The sequence below is a fragment of the Tursiops truncatus genome, chromosome 8, assembly GCF_011762595.2.
Source record: "Tursiops truncatus isolate mTurTru1 chromosome 8, mTurTru1.mat.Y, whole genome shotgun sequence".
In the NCBI taxonomy this organism is placed as follows: Eukaryota; Metazoa; Chordata; class Mammalia; order Artiodactyla; family Delphinidae; genus Tursiops; species Tursiops truncatus.
The window spans coordinates 80689130-80711045 of record NC_047041.1 but is presented as its reverse complement, the minus strand read 5'-3'; the positions used below and the strand labels follow the sequence as shown (position 1 = coordinate 80711045).

The following is a 21916-nucleotide window of genomic DNA, read 5'->3' as shown; positions in this document are numbered from 1 at the left end:
TTCAGGTGTACAGCAAAGTGATTCATTTATACATATATATTCTTTCAGATTCTTTTCCATTATAGGTTATTACAAGATATTGAATATAGCTCCCAGTGTTATTCTTGTTTGCCTATTTTATACATAGTGCTGTGTATCTGTTAATCCCATACTGCAAATTTACCCCTCCCCCACTTCGGTAACCATAAGTTTGTTTTCTGTGTTTGCAGACTTTCTTTTTTTTTTTTTTTCTGTATGCGGGCCTCTCACTGTTGTGGTCTCTCCTGTTGCGGAGCACAGGCTCTGGACGCGCAGGCTCAGTGGCCATGGCTCACGGGCTTAGCTGCTCCGCGGCATGTGGGATCTTCCCGGACTGGGGCACGAATCCGTGTCCCCTGCATCGGCAGGCGGACTCTCAACCACTGCGCCACCAGGGAAGCCCTGCAGACTCTCTTTTAATAACTGATCTGATCTCACTATACTAAGCTGAGCTGAAAAACAAGCAAAGTCCAATCCAAATCAAAAGGCTAAATAACCTTTGGGGAAGGCATGAGATTGTTATTTAAAAACCTTAAGGATACCACAATTCACTGAACATCCCTGAATCATTTTACCTCTCTTAATGCCAAAATTAAATTTGTACTTTACCCAGAACCTTGAAGAACCCACTTACATGGTACCAGTAATGCCACTATTCGTAACTTTATCTTATGCCACCAAATAACATATTTAATTTTTAAAGTAACTGCAATACTACCCTGAAGCCCAAATCATACATTCGGGCTACTAGAATATAAGATAACTGAAACCAAAATTTAATTTGTATTTATCAAATTGGTCAATATAACTGATTGGATGTTGATAACTAAGGGATAATTACAGAGCTAGTATTTACATTATGAATTGTTTCAGGTCTCCTTTTAAAGGCCAAACTCTTCAATCTTGGTTTTAGATAAGTTCTCTCGATAAGGCAAACATCCCATAACTCTGAGCCAAGGCCTGGTTTTACAGGCCTTTAAAGTAAAATGTGCCCTTACCTCAAAACGTGCCTCTGAAAAGAACTGAGTAAAGAAAGTATCATCCAGCCTGTTTACAATGAAAATCATGAGCCCAAAACTTCGTGTTTTCATGTATATATTAGCTGTTAGAAATTGGGAGTACTGGAAGGTTTTGGCTATTTCAGCAATGTTTGCAAACATTTTATTTTTAATAAGTCCACTTATTTTAAAACCATAGTCTAGGAAGATTACAGCAACTTTTTAATAAAACATCTGTTTGCTTGTAGTGATAAAAAATAGGAAAACTGAAGTTTCTAATCATTATTTCAAAGAAATTATTCCCTCATTTCAAGGGGAAAAAATTAATAAATTTTAATCGTGCCACTTAATAGGGCTGTAATTAAATACTTTCAAATTGTATTTAAAGATGGAGAATTACTAACCCAACTGAGTTAATAATCTGTTTTATTTGATAAATCTCCCTTATCTTCTGGTAAGATTAGTCAATCCTCTTAACTATGCTGTTACAGATAATCTACAAATTGGGGTATATACTCTAGAGAAGTCTATTACACTTTAAGTGTTCAATGAAGTATTTGATGATTTTTAAAAAACAGGTAAAAGCATCATTTTTCACAGTCTCTCCAACTTTATAAAAATAAAAAGAAACCCAGAAGTGTCCATGTATATTTTCATATCCTCACTCATATTCTTAAAAACTTGTTGACCGCTGCTGGGCAAGACCTAAGAATGCTAAAAAGAGAAGACATTCTACTTTGAGAATTTAAAAAAATATCCCACTTCAATGTAACTACCAGTGTTCATAGTTTAATTTATAAGCAAAGAGATTAACCATTAAGTAGCAGCAGCAGAGTTTATTTTCATGAAAATACCAGCAGATGTCAGCAAAAACTAAAGCAGTGTCGCATGAATTTGTACAAGGATGCTAAGCTATTTCTAACAGCATAACCATAATGCAAGAAAATCTCTAATTACAAAAGCTCAGTCCATGTAAGACACCTCAGTTTTCTACATTGCTACTCGACATGTAATTACCTTTTTGGACGTGGGAGCGGTGGGCCACGGTGGGATTTAGCCTTTTCAGGGTAGCAAGAGCTCTTTCAACGAACTGAACCATTCTGATTTCGCTTAACAAAACCCACCTACAACATTACATAAAAAACCAAACTATACTTTAGACAGCCATCCTCACTTAAAAAAAAAAAAACATCAAATGGTTTACAGAAAATGCCTATTACCCAGGTACTTCAATACGTGTTCAGGGGTTCTGAACGTGGAATATTTATGAGTACTCAAATGCATTTTTCTGGGGAGTTCATAGTTTTCATCAGCTTCTCACAGGGGTCTTTGACCTCCATAAAGTTAAGAACCATACTGGAACTTACTATAAGTTATATTCTCTGAATAAATCACTCTTTATATGTATATATATGTATGCATGTTTCAAAATACATCTGTTAAAAATTACTTAGTTGAATCCACGCCAGGAAAACAGTTTTAGAATAGACTGTCAGGTTGTAGAGCAGCTTGCTATCTAGAAATAGACATAATATTTTTAAAAATAGAAGAATCTCATATATAATATTCCAAAGATAAGTAGTCATTTTCTTATACTTGTAAAAGACAAATGGGAAAAAGATCACTGGGATGCCACTCATTTTATTCACATATATACGTGCATTTTTCACTCTAACGTTTGTGACCAACACTGTGGAAGACCAACGTTTGTGGTCTTATGTTAACTTTTCAACCAGGACCCACCTATAGCCAAAGCTACGTGTTTCATACAACTTTTACTTTTGCTTTTAGATTAATAGCATTCTAAAATAATTTAGCCACTTTGAACCATACTTACGCAAAGTACAAAAAGGATCTAGACAATTTCACTGTATTCTATATTACTGTAATTTTATATTAAAACATAAGTGGACTTGTGATGTAGTTTTTCTGAAACACAGCTTTTATTACAGCCTACTCCAAATCAGATATACCTTTCTCTGTAAACATTTTGCATGCTCACTAAAAGTTTGGTCTCCTAAATAGGCATAATGAACAAATATTTGCAAAATTGTTCAAGAAAGTTTCCCTTAAAAAATTTATCATCTTTGAAAAATAAGAGAAATGTTCTTTAACTAAGGAATGTTGAAATATCACAATTTGAATTTTAAAGTCATTTATTTTGTTGAAAATATGTTCCTGTTTTAAACAAACAAAAAAGTTAAGATTTTAACTTGTCCCTACGAAGAGCTTAAGCAATACACTAAGTCATATTTAGAAGCAAAAAAATGATGGCAGTAACTCAACTAAGAAGGTCTAATAACCTAGAAGTTCAGATAAAATTAGGAGCCTGTGTTTGTCTCTTCTGTGATAAAATATTTCCTTAATTCAGGAAAAAAAAAGAATCTAGCATGTGATTTAAGTATAGAAAGACAAAATATTCTTTTTGTCAGTGCTCTGTTGAAACATGTCAGTCAAGGAACTGATAAACTGTATTTCTAATAATTGGGTCGGTAAACACTTCTAACTTAAAAATGACATTTTAATTCCATGGTTGAAAATGGCACTCCATCAAAGTAAAACCAGTCATTTTAAACAGATACCAAAAGTATACAGGAGTAAAAACAAACCTCTTTTGGTCACTTCATCAAATTGGCTGTATAAATCTATTTTCAACAGCTAAAAGTATTTCAAGTTGCTAAAAGCTCATTTGATTGAGGTACTATACTTAAGGAAAATAAAAAGCTAGTTTAGAGGCCATGTCCTAGACAATAAAACATTTTAGACAGACTGATGGATAGCTGTCTTGAAAAAAAGAGCAGAGAGAAGTTACCACCCACCCCCACCCTCCAAAGGGTACCCATACACATTCCAACTCAAGATTCAATCAATTTCCAAATAATTTATACTCTGTCTCAACCAGTGTTTCTCTACCTTGTTTCATTATTACTCCATTAAGGAGCTGTTTTTAGCCCTTTTACTCCTAGTCAACACCCTATTAAATTGAAATACCACAGATATAATGCATATCTGCTTATATATTGTATGTATATCCATGTTTTATACATAGATTTTTGCCACCAAGCACAAATTTTCACCAAGAACACAGTCTAAGCAATGAAAGGTTTACAGTATTAAAACTTTTTTTAAAAGAATAAGTGGAGAGAAGAAATGATGTATTATAGTACTTAGTTATGTAGATTATTTCCAAAATAGTTCAACTACTTAGCTGTCTCAAAATTAACTTTTCCTGAAGTAGGTACTATTCTCAACTATAGGTAGTCCTTGCCTTGCATGGGCGGTAGTGTGGGACCATAAAAATGGCAATCAAAGTAATCTTAATAATTAATGGGGAAAATTATTATTCTGTGACCTTGAAAAAAATCTGTCAAAATATTAAAGTGTCAGTTATAAACATAAAAGTGTCAGTTATAAACATAAAAGAAAATGAAAAAATTGTAAAAAAGTATACTTAGTACATTGTAATTTATATTAGAAGCACTGAAAATTAAACTGTTATTTCATTGTAAAAAAACTAATCAGGAGTAATAGTACTTGCCTTTTTGTCAAGTAATTTATGGTACTGGGTAAGCATCTTTTCTATACCACTGCAAGTTGTCAGAATCCTTTAAGTTTAGATTAGCTTCCACCATTTTATCGTTTGTGCTTTCAATGTTGTGAAATACCTCTGTAATTTCCTTTAATGTGAAGTTTGTTACCATCACTTCCTCTGGGACATGCTCCTCCTTTTCTCATTTATGATGATAAGTTTGCCTTCACTGAGTTCCTCTAGCTGCATATCTAGAGGCTCTGGAATAGCAGCAGTGTCAATATTCCCATGATCAGTGATTTCTTCTACAACTCTATGTATGTTCAATTCAAGTCACACTTCTAGCATTATCATTTTCATTTCTTCACTGCACTTTCATCTTTGTTGGCCAATTCTGATTATCCACTTTGTAAAATGTCACATGGGTGGCAGGAGTCAACACAACTCTGTGCTTTGCTGTCTGAGCAAACTGAGTAACAGATGTGCAGTGACCAATCACTTGCAGAATTTGAGAGAAGTAACGTGATTGATCACTGATCTTGAAGCACATCTGTTACTTGCATAGTGATTTGTGCACTTAAGAGCTAGCAAGGAAGTTTGTACTTCATGTAAATACTCACAATTAATATACCATGGTGACTGAAATTTGAACTGTGCTGTTAGGCAACTGGCTTATTTAACTAAATCACTGTCATTGAAATTTGTGGACCTGGGAATTGTGCAAATTGAGGACTGCCTATACACTGCTTGTTTACATTGACCCAGACAGGCTGGAAGCTGACTGCTGAGTAATAAATAGTCCATCAAACTTTACATCAAATAATTTACTTTAAAGCACCCTAAAAGCAACATTAGTGCACACTGAGTGCATGTTTGTCACTTGGCAATCAACTTTAAAAGGTACCTTAGAATTTTAGAAATAGAGAAAGGAACTTTAAAGATCCCGTAATTTGATACCACAAATTATCCAGCATGTTTGTTATGAATTATTTCTCCTCCTTCGATTTCAATTTGCTCATATAGCCACTTGCGATCACAGCGGCATTCGGCACCACATTTGGTAGAACCGCAGGCAGGACAAGCATAGAAACATCCTAAGCAGTCTTCATCGAGGCAGTCACACAGGTCCATTCCACTGAAAATCAGGAGACCCTGGCTATCATAGACCTTACTCTTCGCTGGGATCACTTGTCTGTAATACAAAACACAAGGTGTGTTACACCTCACAAATATATTATTTCTGAATATTTAGCTGAAAACAGTTAATGAAAAAACTTAAGGAGATAAAATGTTTTGAATTAGGGATGAAACCCCGCCAAATTGATACATGGCTTACCTAACTCAAAGCTACTCTACAATTAATAGCTAATGAGCTCCTTGTGAGAAGAAGAGACCTCACTGTAAAGTGTTGAAACATATCCAAAGGAATGGACAAGAACTGTGTCTAAAAACAATAATATAATTGTTAAAACTATTTACCCTTTCCTTACCAAAAAAAAAAAAAAAGGCTGGGTAATAGTGGTACATTTTATTAGCAACCAATCTATCTACTGCTTTGTGAACACAGATTTTTATCATAGTATACTATCCGATTGTTTTTTATATTGAAGTTAATCTGTTTCTTGTTCTTTAATGGACTCTAGCAAATCTGGCCTAAAAACACTTACATGATTCAATGGAAAACCTTCACAGATGGAATAAATGGCCTATGTAGAAAATAATTCTGAATGATTACACTAACGTTTCTTTGTCAATTTGCATTTTAGAAATGTTCAGTTTAAAAAGTCATATTCTAAACAATTTAGTTTTCTTGTTCATTCTATTGACTGTACTGTAACTTTCTATTTTAGACATGTAAAAAATAAAAAGTAACCTGTATTCTCATAAAATTTATTTTTTAGCTGCCACCTATAGAGCAGAGACATACTGATTATATATCAGTGCTTTCAAACAAGTGAATTATTTTAGCTATAAGAAGTATAGGGTTTCCCTGGTGGTGCAGTGCTTAAGAATCCGCCTGCCAGTGCAAGGGACACGGGTTCGAGCCCTGGTCCCAGAAGATCTCACATGCCACGGAGCAACTAAGCCCATGCACCACAACTACTGAGCCTGTGCTCTAGAGTCCGCGAGCCACAACTACTGAGTCTGCATGCCACAACTATGGAAGCCCATGCGCCTAGAGCCCGTGCTCCGCAACGAGAAGCCACTGCAATGAGAAACCCGCACACCATAACGAAGAGTAGCCCCCGCTCGCCGCAACTAGAGAAAGCCCGCACGCTGCAAAGAAGACCCAACGCAGCCAAAAACAAAACAAAAGGAGAAGTATATTAAGTTTAAATTATTTTAATTATTGTGCCAAAAATGTTATCTTGTTCACTTCATTGATACTTTCTTAGAAATAAGTTTTTAGAGTGGAAGGGGATGCCTTAATTTTCTATGAGGCCCTTGGAGGTTCTTACTAATTCTAGATTATCGAATTTAAAATATCTAACCAGAAACATTCAAAACTTAAGAGAAAGATAGGAAAACAATACAGATGTGAAGCAAGTTAACATATACCTTAAATAACACATAGCCTACCTGTCTGAACCAGCAACTGCACTTTTTGTAAGCCTTCTTTTTTCTCTTTTACCAGTTTCTGGAGCAAATTCAGTTTGCTTTCCTGGGTTTGCAAATTGTAATGACCTCAGAGCTTTAGCAGTTCTTCCCTGAATAAAGGTAAACAAATTATCAACTCAAATCTTAATATCCGACCATACATAAATATTTCACTTAATCTTAATCTAGATTATTCCTTAGCCTGGAAAACAGTCTGGAACTCACTAAAAAGAAAAAAAAAGGGTTTTAGTGCCCAAGTGCAACAAAATTTATGTGGCCCATGGTCCGGGACCATATTCAAAGTTTACTGGTTAACTTATTTATGATATTTTCATTATCTAATTTTAGTCTCTGGCATATTAGGAGGAGAGGAGGACAGGCACAGTGAAAATGGCAATGGCTGCTGCCAACATGGGAGAGAAGGCAGCAAAACTGCTGTATAACCCATAGCACACAGCACAGGCTCCTAGTAATGATCCTGAGTCCTTAGGAAAAGGTTTGATTACATACATTTTTAAAGCTGAGAAGTAATAAAGTTTCAAGTTCTGTAACAGTATTATAATCCTTTTAAAAAAATTGGTAAAACAAAATTTTGACGGTTAAGAGTTTAATTTCATTATCTGGGGGGAAGAAAGGTTTATGTGATACATTCCACATGAACAATAGATAAATGAAGTGGAGAAGACATCTAAAGTGACAGCAGCAAGTACCTAGTATAAACTGCAAGATAACATTGGGTCCTGTAGATATGCCTTTGAGGGGATAACGAAGGAAAAGCACTACAGGTAATTTAAAATTTTAATTTGGTTTATTAATATAATGAAAAGGAGAAAATTGAGAAAAATATGCCAGCAGAAAGAATTATAAATTGCTTATAAATAGAAAATTTGAGAAGTGCTCCTTTGATGTACCAGTCCTTGTTCTGCACCAGAGACAGCTTTATGAAATCTTAAGTTATTCTGATACGGTTAAATAATTTAAAGGTAACATGTGACTAAGGAAGAGAGTTATAAAATAATTAATGCTTACAAGGTAAAAATGTACGCTTTTTGACAGTAGGGAGTCCTAAAATTAGTCTTGACCATACCAAGTAAGAATTGAGAGCTAGAAGCAAAGGAAATTCACAAGCATCTTAAAATCCCAAACAAGAATGGGATAGTGCCAAAGTAGAAAGAAAGGCTGAAATAAGAAACAATTATTTCAAGTCACTTCTGAAGTGCCTTTTAAAGTAGCAGTTTTCAAGTCCTTCAAAAAAAAGGGGACTTCATGCTGCTACATTTCAGACCCTTGCTGGCTGGCATATCCTACTGAGTTACTTTGGTATCAGAAAAGGAGCTAGGATGGTTAAGTCCTGGCTGTGCAAGAATGTCTTAGCACTAGGAGCTATGGCTTGAAAGTCTTGGGAATATGATGTTATTCTTTTCCTAAGCCAACTTTCTTTACCAAACAATCTGGGTTTACACAAATATTTAGAAACACCATTTATTTTCACCTCCCCAACTTTATATTCACTGCCTGCTAGTTAGTGTACAGTCTTCCCTTGGTATCTGAGGGGGACTGGTTCCAAGATCCGCTGTGGATACCAAAATGCTAGGATGTTCAAGTCCCACAGTTGGCCCTCTGCAACTTTGGATTCAACCAACCACAGATTGTATAGTACTGTATTGACTGAAAAAAATCCACATATAAGTGGACCTGCACAGTCCAAACCTGTGTTGTTCAAGGCTCAACTGTAATAAATAGTGATATAAATGTGATTTCCTTATAATTATAACCCTACATTGTAGAAGTAATGGAGAAAAAATGACTATACATACATCTGAATCAGGTTTTCTTCTCTGCCGGTCTTCAGAATCAACATCCACACTTCCATTGATTATCTGTGTACATTTTGGACAAAGTTTCCAACCAGGTACAAGCTGTCTTCCAAATTTTGCACTCAGAAAAGTGGCATCATCTAAATCAATTACATGTAAATTTTTTTTGGCTAGTTTTTTGTGTATGTTAAATGGGTCACAACATGACTTCTGCAAATCCTCAAATCTGTCGATGTAAATTTTTGCATGATGGAAGCAAATTGTATTGTTCCCAGAAAGTGTCATTCCAGTTCTAAGTTGAAGTAAAAGCATGTCATTTGATGACAATTCTTGCAAAGTCTTGAAACCTGTATGACGAGTATAGTAGGTTTTATGGCACTCATTTGTGGAACGAAGCTGGACTCCAACTGAACATGGATCCATCATTTTTGATTCTAGCAAATTTCCTCTTTGATTTTTGTCTAGCAGATCACCCTAGAGAAAACATTAAAGAGTTCGATTTGTGCTGCAAAATTTTTATCTGGGAAACTGAAAAAGCATTTGATAAAATTCAATATCTATATAATAGAAAGAAAACTCTTAGCAAGCAAGGAATAGAAAGACATTTACCAAGATTCTACAAAAACATTATTATATTTAGTTATAAAACATTAGAAGCATTCTCTGTAAAGTTAGAACTACACAAGAATACTTATATCACAGTTCCCATTTAACACCATATTAAAAGGTATTAAAAGGGGAAGAAATAAGAAATATTACTCAAAGATATGAATATCTAAATGGAAAATACAAGAGGTTCAATGGACAAACTATTAGAACCAGTAAGATAATTCAGCAAGCATGCTGGAAACAAAAACATTACAAAGATATCTTACAAGATATATAAATCTTACAAAAGATATGTAAGACTTTTATGGAGAAGACGATCAAACAGAAAGACAAATGAAACCTTAGATAAATGTAGAAATTAATCATGGCAAGTGTGGCTACAGTAAATATGTCAATTTTCTAGGAATTTATCTATAAATTCAATATGATTCCAATCAAAATTTCACCAGGTATTCCACAACTCCCCCACCCCTGGGATTTAGCAAGCTGGTCTATATGGAAGAGTAAAGTTTCAAGAAAGCCAAGATAATCTTGAAGGAAAAGAAAACAAAAAAATTATTTACTATAAAGCTATTATAATTAAAAGTGTGTGGTATCAGTATACTATAGACACATAGATCCATGAAAAGATGAGGGCTTGGTGTATGACATGTGGTATTATAAATCAATACCATATGACCCAGCAATCCTACTACTGGGCATATACCCTGAGAAAACCATAATTCAAAAAGAGTCATGTACCAAAATGTTCATTGCAGCTCTATTTACAATAGCCCAGAGATGGAAACAACCTAAGTGTCCATCATCGGATGAATGGATAAAGAAGATGTGGCACATATATACAATGGAATATTACTTAGCCATAAAAAGAAACAAAATTGAGCTATTTGTAATGAGGTGGATAGACCTAGAGTCTGTCATACAGAGTGAAGTAAGTCAGAAAGAGAAAGACAAATACCGTATGCTAACACATATATATGGAATTTAAGAAAAAAAAATGTCATGAAGAACCTAGGGGTAAGACAGGAATAAAGACACAGACCTACTAGAGAATGAACTTGAGGATATGGGGAGGGGGAAGGGTAAGCTGTGACAAAGCGAGAGAGAGGCATGGACATATATACACTACCAAACGTAAGGTAGATAGCTAGTGGGAAGCAGCAGCATAGCACAGGGAGATCAGCTCGGTGCTTTGTGACCGCCTGGAGGGGTGGGAGGGAGGGAGACGCAAGAGGGAAGAGATATGGGAACATATGTATATGTATAACTGATTCACTTTGTTATAAAGCAGAAACTAACACACCATTGTAAAGCAATTATACTCCAATAAAGATGTAAATAAATAAATAAATGTTTGATAGAATTAAAAAAAATAGGTATAACACATTAATGGGAGAAAGATTTAATTAAAGATGCTTGGACAACCGGCTAACCATATGGAAAAAGACAGACTAAAATCTTTTTCTCACAAACAAAAATCAATTCCAGATGTTATTATAAAATAAAACTTGAAAAGAAAAACTGTAAAAATGTTTATAAGAAAACATAGACGACTTTGTGACACTGGGGTAGAGAAGAATTTCTCAAACAAGAAAGGACATATCAAAGAAAAAGATGGACACGTTTGATTTTATGTCCAAATTAAACATTTCTATATAACTCTAAGGAAGGGAAAAGAAGTCACACTGGATAGGTGTTGTTGGGATTATTATGCCAAATATATAAAAAATCCCCTGACTTCTACAAATCAGTGAGAAAATGACCACCCATTAGTAAATGAAACAAATATACACAGGCAATTCACAGAGGAAGAGAACAAAACAGCCAACAAATGCAGGTGTTTAACCTCATAGTTATCAGGAGAATGCAAATGAAATACCAGTTCTCAAACATTTGTTTGGCAAGATTTTAAGAATCTGGTAACATAGTGAAGGCAAAAGTGTGGCCAATTCTTACATGCTCCTTATACCTTGTAGGAATGTAAACTGCTGCAACTGCTTTAGAGTTTTTGGTAATTTCTTGCAAAACGGAAGTCCACATCCCAGGGCCTTGCATTTTCAGCTCTATGTGTCTGTGCCAGAGAAATGTATGTCCCACGTGAGCATAAGGACTTTGCGCATGATACATACAAAGTCTTTCAGCATCACTTTTGACAGTGAAAAATTGGAAATAACCCAATGGTAAAGAGTGAGAAATTGTAGGTTACTCAACAGGGACTGCTACAGGACAGTTAAAAATAAACTGCATGGGGGCTTCCCTGGTGGCGCAGTGGTTGAGAGTCCGCCTGCCGATGCAGGGGACGCGGGTTCGTGCCCCGGTCCGGGAAGATCCCACATGCCGCGGAGCGGCTGGGCCCGTGAGCCATGGCCGCTGAGCCTGCACGTCCGGAGCCTGTGCTCCGCAATGGGAGAGGCCACAACGGTGAGAGGCCCGCGTACCTCAAAAAAAACAAAAAAAACAAAAAAAACTGCACGAATTAAATGAGTCAATTTGAATAAATTTCAAAGATAATCACAAGTGAAAAAGCTGCAAAAGGACATATAGTATATCAAGTAAAATTTTACATATACAATAGTATGTGTTGTTCCTGGATAAGAACTTGAATACATGCTAAAATATACATTAAGAATAACAGATACCAAGTCTGTAGTATATATACTTCTAAAGAGGAAGGACTTTTTTTTTAAAGAGAGATTTATAGAAGAAAATGGTATCTACACAAGTTTTTCATTATTTTCTGTGCCCTGTTTGAAATTTTTCATAACTAAATATTTTTCAAAGCAAATACAAAAATTTAGTTGAATTCGTAAGACAAGTTTTAACAAATACAAGTCACTAGGAAAAAACTGTTGTTGAAAATAGATGTGAACCACTGAAATCCGGGCAGTGGCAAGATACTGAAAAAGTAAAGGATCCAGAAATCTTGCAAGTGTTTTTATAAGCTTTGCTCCACATTAAAAAAAGGGTTAGAAAGCTGAGATACTTTCTGATATGTTTTCTGCAGAGAGAAACTGTAATCAGTAAAGCCATATACAAAGAAAAGAGTAGTCTCATGTAATAAAAAAATGGTGAGTATATATTTCTATGTCTTAAGTTAAAATACAAAATTTTAAAAATTAAAAAACAGAATTTATGGGGGATGAGTAGAGGTCAAGAGTAGGCTGAGCCTGGGAGAAGACACTGGCGCGCCCCTGAAGGCGGGCACCCACCCAGATTTGCACCACAGGTGCCTCTCTTGCCTCACCCTGGTCTGGCCCTGGTTGGGAAATGCAGTGTTACCTGAAGTACCTGGACATGAGGGCTGGCGAGACACGGTCCCCACTGCCACCCCTCCCAAAAAACCCCAGAATTTAAAGTGTTTGAACATTTTAACTTAAAAAATTTAAAAGCTGATTAAATCAGAGTATATTTTAACCAACTTTTAAAATTTAATTACCAAGTATAGGTCCCAATCACATCAGAGGAAAATGCTTGTATAAATCTAATTATTTGTTTTCTTTTAACAGATAAGTGGGTTAAGATAAATTAAGGAATGGAAAAGAAGAAGCCAGAGATACGGTTATAAAACACCACCACCACACTATGTTGTATTAAACTTCAGCAGATAGTGTCACAAATCTGGCTCTGACCTTCCTTAACAGTCAACAGGAAGGAAGTTTGATCAACTATCCCCACAGCACAGTATGGAGACTGCTAATGCTTAATGTCTTATTAATGCCACAGATTCTTTATCTTTGTAGGTAACTGTCACCGATTTGTAGCCACTAATGTATAATATGATTTTTTGAACGTAAAACTATTTCTTAGCATTCAAGAAGTTATACCCTGATCATATTTGATAGGAAAAGCATCTTGTGACTTGGAAATTTTATTTTAGAAATTCTATCTGTCCATGGCAATAAAACATTTTTACCCGTTAGGGAGTTTTTTTTTTTTCTTTGCTACTAGGGGCTTCTATTCCTTTATTTTCCTTTAATCTTGGCTAAATTACGATGTCATTCACAAGAGTTTATCAGTAGACTCAAGTTATACCGGTGAGGTTGAATCCTTATTTCTAAGTGATCTGATGCTCTTGGAAATATGATTAATTCCTCCTAAATTAATTTTTCTGGTAAGTATTTGCTTGGACATCTTCCACAATTGCATAAATTCTTTTATTAACCTTAAATCACTAAGAATCTAGACTCTTAGTTGGAAAGCATAGAGCAGAATTTGTTTTTCCTTCAAGTTAGCCATGACCCTATCAGTCTTTGAAAACATCCCCTTCTGGGTAAACAATGGCTTCTAACCATTTTGAACTCTTGGCGTACTTTTAAGTACATAATGGAGGAACACTTGAAGGAATTAAATTGCTGCACAATTATTCTATTTTCTAAGAAGCCATCTCTCAGGTATCACTGTTAGGGTAGAATTATTTACTATTGGAGTTGCCAGATAAAATACAGGATGCTCAGTTAAATTTGAATTTTTGATAATGCACAAATAATTTTAATTATATCCCAAATATTGCTAAAAAGTAATTTGTTGTTTGTCTGAAATTCAAATTTAGTTGGGCATCCTGTATTTTTATTTGCTAAATCTGGTGGCCTCATTTACCATGCCTTTTTTTTTTTGCATATTCCAGTAAATAGAGATCTCTTTGGTGTCAGCTTCACATTATCTTCCACCTCTTATTTGCTGCTAAAAGAAAACTGAACTACTTATGAACAAATTACAGGACCTGCTCAGTTAAAAATTAAAGTGCCCCATCTGACAGAAGACAAATCACTAGTTGCAGTACGAAATATATTTTACACATTGCTTAAAGCTCAATGGCATATTGATACCACTAACTTGAGTGAAACCGTCACGGTAAAAGTGTACACACCTGTGTCAAAGCAGTTTTACGTTCAAGCATTGCTTTAAAAAAAAAAAAGTCAGGTTAGCTCAAGGAACACAAAATTTCAGGCAGTGATCTTCGGTGGTTACTGCCTGCCTTCTAAAACTTACACCCCTCTGGTTGCTCCTCCCCTGTTGTATCTCCCAGTGTCCCCATTTCTCTTCTCTTCTCTGAAGCTAAAGTTCTGCTATAGAGTTTTTTTTTTTTTTTTTTTTTTGCGATACGTGGGCCTCTCACTGTTGTGGCCTCTCCCGCTGCAGAGCACAGGCTCCGGACGCACAGGCTCAGTAGCCATGGCTCACGGGCCCAGCCGCTCCGCGGCATGTGGGATCTTCCTGGACCGGGGCACGAACCACTGTCCCCTGCATCAGCAGGTGGACTCTCAACCACTGCGCCACCAGGGAAGCCCTGCTATAGAGTTTTTTGGATCTGTTTCCGAGCAACTGTTTCTTTTGCTCATTTTGGCCTGTGCTCTGGCAATGTGGCCCACAATTAGTATTTTTTTTTCTTCAAGTGATAGTCTAGTGGCTTCATGTTGCTCCCTTCACCTGCAGTATGGTGCCATATTCTCCAGTAATGATTATCTAATATCTTCCTCAATTAACAGTCAGAAATACATTACTATTTACTGTCCATGAACTATTGAATAGTACTAGCATCAGCTGGGAACTTATTATTAACTAGAAAAGAGAAATCTCAGGAAAGCCCCACACTCACTGAATCAGAATTGCATTTAAAAAGGAAATACCCAGGTGATATGTAAGCACAGTACAGTTTGAGATGCACTGCTTTAGATAATTCAGTGAAAAACATTAGCCAAGCATCTTCTATATTTGTAGAGTATATCAAAAAAGAATAAGAAACACACACACACAGACATGTACTTGCCTTCCAGGAAGTCCGACACTTAGGGAAGATTATTTGAGGGGGGGAGGGGGAGTTGTAAATTTCATAAACTAGGTATAGAAAGAAATACCTGCTTCAGTGGAAAACCGCGCTGTTAAAGAGTACAACCTTCAGGGTTTTCACATTCCCATCACATGAGAGCTCTGAGTCTTTCATTGCCTTTGAGCTATTTTACAGCTGACAACTGTACAAAACTAACAGCAACGCAAAACAACTCTTGTCTATATTCTTGTAAATTCTGCCTGGTAGAGGTACAATTGACGCCCCTGGCCCACTGTGGAAGAAGACAGTTTTGCCTCTATTTGCTCATTTATTTCAATATTCCTGATCAGTAAATGTGTCAGTTCTTTTGATTGTCATTTGAACTGATTATATAACATCTTACCAGTCCCCTCATTAATAAGGTAAACAAAAACCACGTGTTGCTAATTTTATATCTGTGTGACAGTCATGATTTTACTTCCTTCTCCCTTTTTTGTGGAAAATTATATTTTAAACATAGGAAAAAATTAAGTTGCTCCAGCCAAGTCACTTTGATGGAATGAAAAAAAAATCCAGCTTCTTATAGGTTAAGATGAAAACCATGTAACAAACAAAAAGCCCCAAATGTGTTCATTTAGACCTGAGTAATTTAGATTTGTTTTCCACTCCCCCCACCGCCTTAGGAAAATTTCAGATATAAATGAGACTGGTCTTTAAGTGCTTTCAAACTACAGGTAGTGATGGAGGATTTTTAAATTCCTGAATGTCAATGAGTATCCTAAGGCCTTCCTGGATAAATGTTTCAATGAATTTTATTTGTACACTTAATTATTTTCCACTTCAAATAGTAAAATGCCTTTTTAACAAGTCAAATTTTACTTGAGACCTGTGCTCCTGGTTCTTGAATAGCCACGAAACCCTCCTACTCCTCTCCATATGGCTTCCATAAGACTCAAGAACATCCCCTTGTTTACCTATGACCAGGACAAAGGACCTCCAAATTCCCATTGTCTCATTTATAAATTTATGAATAATGAGCTGAACTACTTGTTGAAAATAATCAATTGGAACAAAATGCTTGTTAACCATATTTTAAGTTTCTCTCCTTCCCCTAGGTCCCTGAACTTTGGCCTACCCTCAGCCAGAGCCAGCAAAGGACCCCTCCAGAGAATACGCTGGCCTCAGGGCAAAACAATCTGGGATCTACAATCAGACCAAGCAGTTCTGTTTTGGCTTTGTTTACTCATCCCTTGAGAAGCTGGTAAATCTTTTGGTCAGAGAATTCTCTCCACTGCTATAATCCCTTTTCCCCTCTTGCAATAACTCTTTCAATAAAGTCTCTCCTTACTAACTCTGGATTTTATTATTTGACACTTGCTTTTAAAAGTTCTGCATTTTCAATTTTCTCTTGCCTTAGAATTGCCAATACTTCCCTTCAGTACCTAAATAGAGTATGTTTTGTGATTCTAAGATTAACTTCCAATATTTTTATAGCACTCCCAGAAGAGTCGAGAGAGAATGAAATAAATATAGATTTATTAGACCCCTTCTTCTATACCTTAGGTAGTAAACACAGGCATTTGCTCCTCATATATCTGAACACTGACAAGTTAGGGAATAAGCTTTTTTAAAAAGCTGAGGTATCACCCGACATAACATTATATTAGTTTCAGGTATACGATGTAATGATATAATATTTGTATATATTGCAAAACGATCACCACAATAAGTCTAGTTAACAACTGTCACCAGAGTTACAAATGTTTCTTTTCTGTGATGTGAACTTTTAAGATTTACTTCCTCAGCAACTTTCAAATATGCAGTACAGTATTATTAACTAGTTATCATGCTGGATGTTACATCCCCATTACTTATTTACAACTGGAAGTTTGTACCTTTTGACCCCCTTTTCACCCATTTTGCCCACCCTAACCCCCGACAATGGCAATTACTAATCTGTTCTCTTTATCTATCAGTTCATTTTTTAAACATTATATTTTAAAATTATTTGTTTTTTATAGATTCCATGGAATAAGTTTTAAACACTATCTCTTGCTATTCATTACCCAACTCTACGGTAGGTAGGTTGGATGCACTGAAGAAGCTGAGTGACCTCATACAAGGCCACGACAGTAGCAAGTTTCCCTAATAACACAAGTTCTAGGACATGATCACAGGCCTCCTATAGGAGTTAGTCAAAGCAGAACCACAACCATCACTTCCACTAACAAAACAAAAGCAGAGGGAGATAGTGGTGCTTGGTTACCACTTCAAGTTAGTGGGAAAAAGAGCATTAAGAGGAAATTTAACGAAAAAAAAAATTACTGAATTTTTAGGTCAATTTTTAAGAGTCTTTCCCTTTCAGGAAAAACGTCTTGTTTTTTCGGTATAGGGGTCTTACAATTTGTAAGGCATTTCCCCATTTACCTTTTACTTAATTAAAAAAAAAAACAACTTCACCCCTATTTTGCAAATCAGCAGTTTCAGTCCTAAGCATGTGCCTGGCAGCGCGTGCGCGGGCGCGCACACACGCGCGCACACACACACACACACACAAATCATGCCACTGGCAACTGGTAACTTTTTGTGCTCATTATCTTCAAATACTAACTACCTACAGGACACTTGAATGGGTACTAACAGAAGGGTTAAATGGCCAAGTGGGATAGTCTTAAACCTCAAGAAGACCCAGGCCCCATAAGAAAGATAAAGTGAACTTAAAACAAAAATATGGTCCATAGTATTATTTAAAATAAAATATTTGGGAGGTTCCAGTCAAAGATGGTAGTGTAGGAAGACCCTGAACTCATTTCTTCCCACGGATACGCTGAATTTGTACCTACATACAGATCCATTCCTGCCAAAGAAGAACTGAGGGCTGCAGAACAAGTGATAAGTGATAGAGGGACAACACAGGGGATGGATAAAAGAGATGGAGGCATGGTATCGATGGGAACCCCAACCCTGACGAGGACCTTCAGTAGGGAGGCATATCACTGAAGGGCCTGTACGCAGACTTGCCCACACTAGAGCAGGGCAAAGAAGCAACTGTTTAAAGGGCACCTACGCTGTAGATGAAGGAAATCCATTTACTAACCCTCAAGTGTCTGCCAAATGGGCAGAGAACTGCTGAAACTGTCTCTGGGGTCCAAGGTGCCAGAAAGTGCCATTTTTTGTGTGTCCCCCGTACACCTTAATAGTGCGGACAGAATCATGGTCCAGGTACTCTTACTGGCCTGCCAAGGCTGCCCCAGCATGCCCTAGGCCCACCCCACCCCACCCCCCAGCTCCACTTGTCCTGCCAAGGTGGTCTGAGCACAGCAAGCCCTGGGACCGCATCCCTCCCCTGCTCCACTCATGCCTGCTCCAGCTCCAGTCACCTCACTAGGGTGGTCCCAATGTGAACATGCTCCAGGACACACTGGCCCACACCTGCTCCAGGTCCAACCAGCCTGACAAAGGTGCCTGGCACACACGGTCCATACAGAGGACACTCCTACACAAAGCCATGCCTTCCAGACTCGGAGAGGTAGATGTTTCACCTAATTAATACGAAAACAGAGTTAAACAAAAGGAGGAGACAGAGAAATATGTTCCAAAAAAAAAACAGAACAAGATAAAAGTCCAGGAAAAAACCCTAAGGAAATAGAGATAAGTAATTTACCTGATAAAGAGTTCAAAGTAATGGTCATAAAGATGCTTAACAAACTTGGGAGAAAAATGAAGGAACACACTGAGAACTTAAGAGTTAGGATATAAAAGAACCAAACAGAGATGAAGAATACAATAACTGAAATGAAAAATATACTGGGTCAACAATCTAGAAGACAGAATAGTGGAAGTCATCCAAGCAGAAAAGCAAAAAGCAAAAAATTTAAAAGAGCTTAAGGGACCTCAGAGACAACATCAAGCATACTAACATTTGCATTATAGGAGAAGAAGAGAAATAGAAAACATATATGAAGAAGTAACGGCTGAAAACTTCCCTAACCTGGGGAAAGAAACAGATATCCAGGTTCAAGAAGCACAGAGTTCCAAACAACATAAACCTAAAGACACACCAAGACAAGCTATAATTGAATCAGCAAAAGTCAAAGAGAGAATTTCAAAGACAGAAAGAGAAAAACAACTAATCACATACAAAAGAACCCTCACAAAAGAACCCTTGAAAGACTATCAGCCGGTTTTTTAGCAGTAACTTTGCATGATATATTTAAAGTGCAGAAAGGAAAAAACCTGCAACCAAGATTACTCTACCTGGCAAAGTCATCATTTAGAATTGAAGGAGAGATAGAGTTTCCCAGACAAGCAAAAACTAAAGAAGTTCATCATCACTAAACCAGTCTTACAAGAAATGTTAAAGATCTTCTTTGAGTAGAAGAGGCCATAACAAGAAATAAGGAAATATATGAAAAAAAAACTGCACTGGTGCAGGCAAATTTATAGTCAAGGCAGTGAATCAGCTGCTTAAAAACAGGTATGAAAGTTAAAAAATAAAGGTAGTAAAATCAACTATAACTACAATTAAGTATTTAAGAGATACACAAAATAAAAAGATGTAAAATATGACATCAAAAACATAAAACATGGGGTGGAGAGTAAAATGTGCTTTTAGAGCATTCAATCTTACGCCAAGGATTAGTTTAAAATAAACTGATATATATATATATATATATGTCAATATACATGAATCTCATGGTAACCACAAACCTATAATAGATACACAAAAAACAAAGAGAAAGGAAGCAAACATAACATTAAAAAAAAATCATCAAAACATGAGGGGAGAGACCAAGAGAAGCAAAGAACAGAGAAGAACCACAAAAACAACCAGGAATGATCAACAAAATGGCAATAAGTACATACCTATCAATAATCACTTTAAATGTAAATAGACTAAATGCTCCAATCAAAAGACATAGGCTGGATGAATGGATTAAAACAATAAGACCCATCTAAATACTGCCTACTGCTCACATTTGGCACAATTTAGCAAACCCTTCAGGTCTCCAAACTCCATTTGTGATTTCTCTCTATTCCTATGGTCCTAAACCGTCAAAGAGAACAGAATCCCTTGATTTCAACAACTGAAAGACTGTTTCCAGACTAAGATGAATGAGCAAAGCTCTCTTTATTCTACCTGAATTCTGGATGTGGTCAACACTGTCAAACAGTACTTAATACTATACTTAAACTGTCAAACAGTTGGGTAAATGATTGTGACACTGAACTGTAAGCTATTCTGTTGAAAACACTTCCACCTCTTCCTAGAAAACAAAGTCTGGACTCTTTAGCATGGCATTACTTGTTCAAACGTCACATACTCTAAGTCAAAATAGTCTACTAGCAAAGTTCTTCTATATTTTATGTCTTCATATTGTCTCTTTGCTTGGAAAGCCAGGCAATGCTAACTAATCCTTCAAGACAGTGCCAGCGTCTTCACCTTTCTGCTGTGCCTTACCCAAATACTATTGTTATAGGTCCTTCTTCCTCTGTGTTTGAAACTTTTACTCTATTACTTTTCAGCTGTTGGAAGACAGGAGCTATATGGTGTTATTTTCTCTATCACTCAAGGCAAAAGAGTAAGGAACTTCAGGGACTTCCCTTTTCATAGCACTCATCACAGGCTTTCTTCTTTGTTAGTTTTTCCCATTATGTATTAAGCTCCGTGAGGGCAAGGAATCACCAGGGTCCTGTTACAGCTGTTAACTTCTCTAACTAGCACAACATTGGCACTTAGTAGATAACAACTTTCGAATGAATACATATTCCTAAACTGCCAGAATCTCACACAAAGAAGGCTGAATCTGCCCAAATCAATGTGACTAGGTGCTCAGGATCCTGCAATTATCCCCACCTCAACCCTGTGCTCATAGGCATAACGCCCCTACTTCACGGCTGTATCAGAATATTGCAAGCCACCAGATACATCATATGAGCCTCTACCATGTTCACGGTACGGGAATGGAAGAAAGAAGACTATTCGGCATCCGGCCTCAACCAAACAGCTAGGGCTGGGAGGGCTCCGATTTAAAAAATAAAACCCAAATAGCAGAGATATAAGCTGTGGATGGGGCTCTAGGCCGCAAAGCTCTCCTCTAAATAAGACAAGCCTAAATCAAAATTAGCAGGGCTCCAGGTCTCCCTAACGGTGGCGACGACCCGCGGGGTCAACAGATGCGGTGGTAGAAACCGTACTGGGCCTTGACACAAGGGGCCGCAGATGAACCGGAGGAAGCGGGGAACGCTGCAGGGTGGCAGGCTAGCGGAGGCCACAGTTAGCAGCTGAAAATCCCCCTCACGTGTCCGACCTGCTCCCCCTCCTCTCCTGGGGACCTCCATCACCTGGCCCGGGCCCTCCTCCCACCCAGAGATCGGTCTCCACGCCCCCGACCCTCCCCAAAGCCTCCCCCAGCCCTCCCCACCTTTAGCGGGAGCTCTCAATCGCCGGGGTCCGGGCCGCAACCGCAACGCCTCAGCTGGGCCTCGGCAGCCGGCTTCTCAGCTCCCCCCGGCGCTACCAGCGAGAGGGCGGCGAGCCAGGCTAGAGAGTCTCAGCGCTACCATAAAGAGAGGGCTG

At 37.2% G+C, this 21916-nt stretch overlaps 1 protein-coding gene across 1 annotated transcript; it reads right to left on the bottom strand.

The window, feature by feature from the left end:
* Window positions 1–1837: 1837 nt before the first annotated feature.
* On the bottom strand, window positions 1838–21908 carry ARL14EP (ARF like GTPase 14 effector protein). Its single transcript, XM_004320541.4, has 4 exons — window positions 21762–21908; window positions 8961–9434; window positions 7126–7253; window positions 1838–5737 (listed from the first exon to the last, which is right to left on the bottom strand). The coding sequence occupies exons 2-4, from the start codon at window positions 9384–9386 to the stop codon at window positions 5509–5511; spliced, it is 783 nt and encodes a 260-aa protein (XP_004320589.1). The 5' UTR covers window positions 9387–9434; window positions 21762–21908; the 3' UTR covers window positions 1838–5508.
* Window positions 21909–21916: the final 8 nt, after the last annotated feature.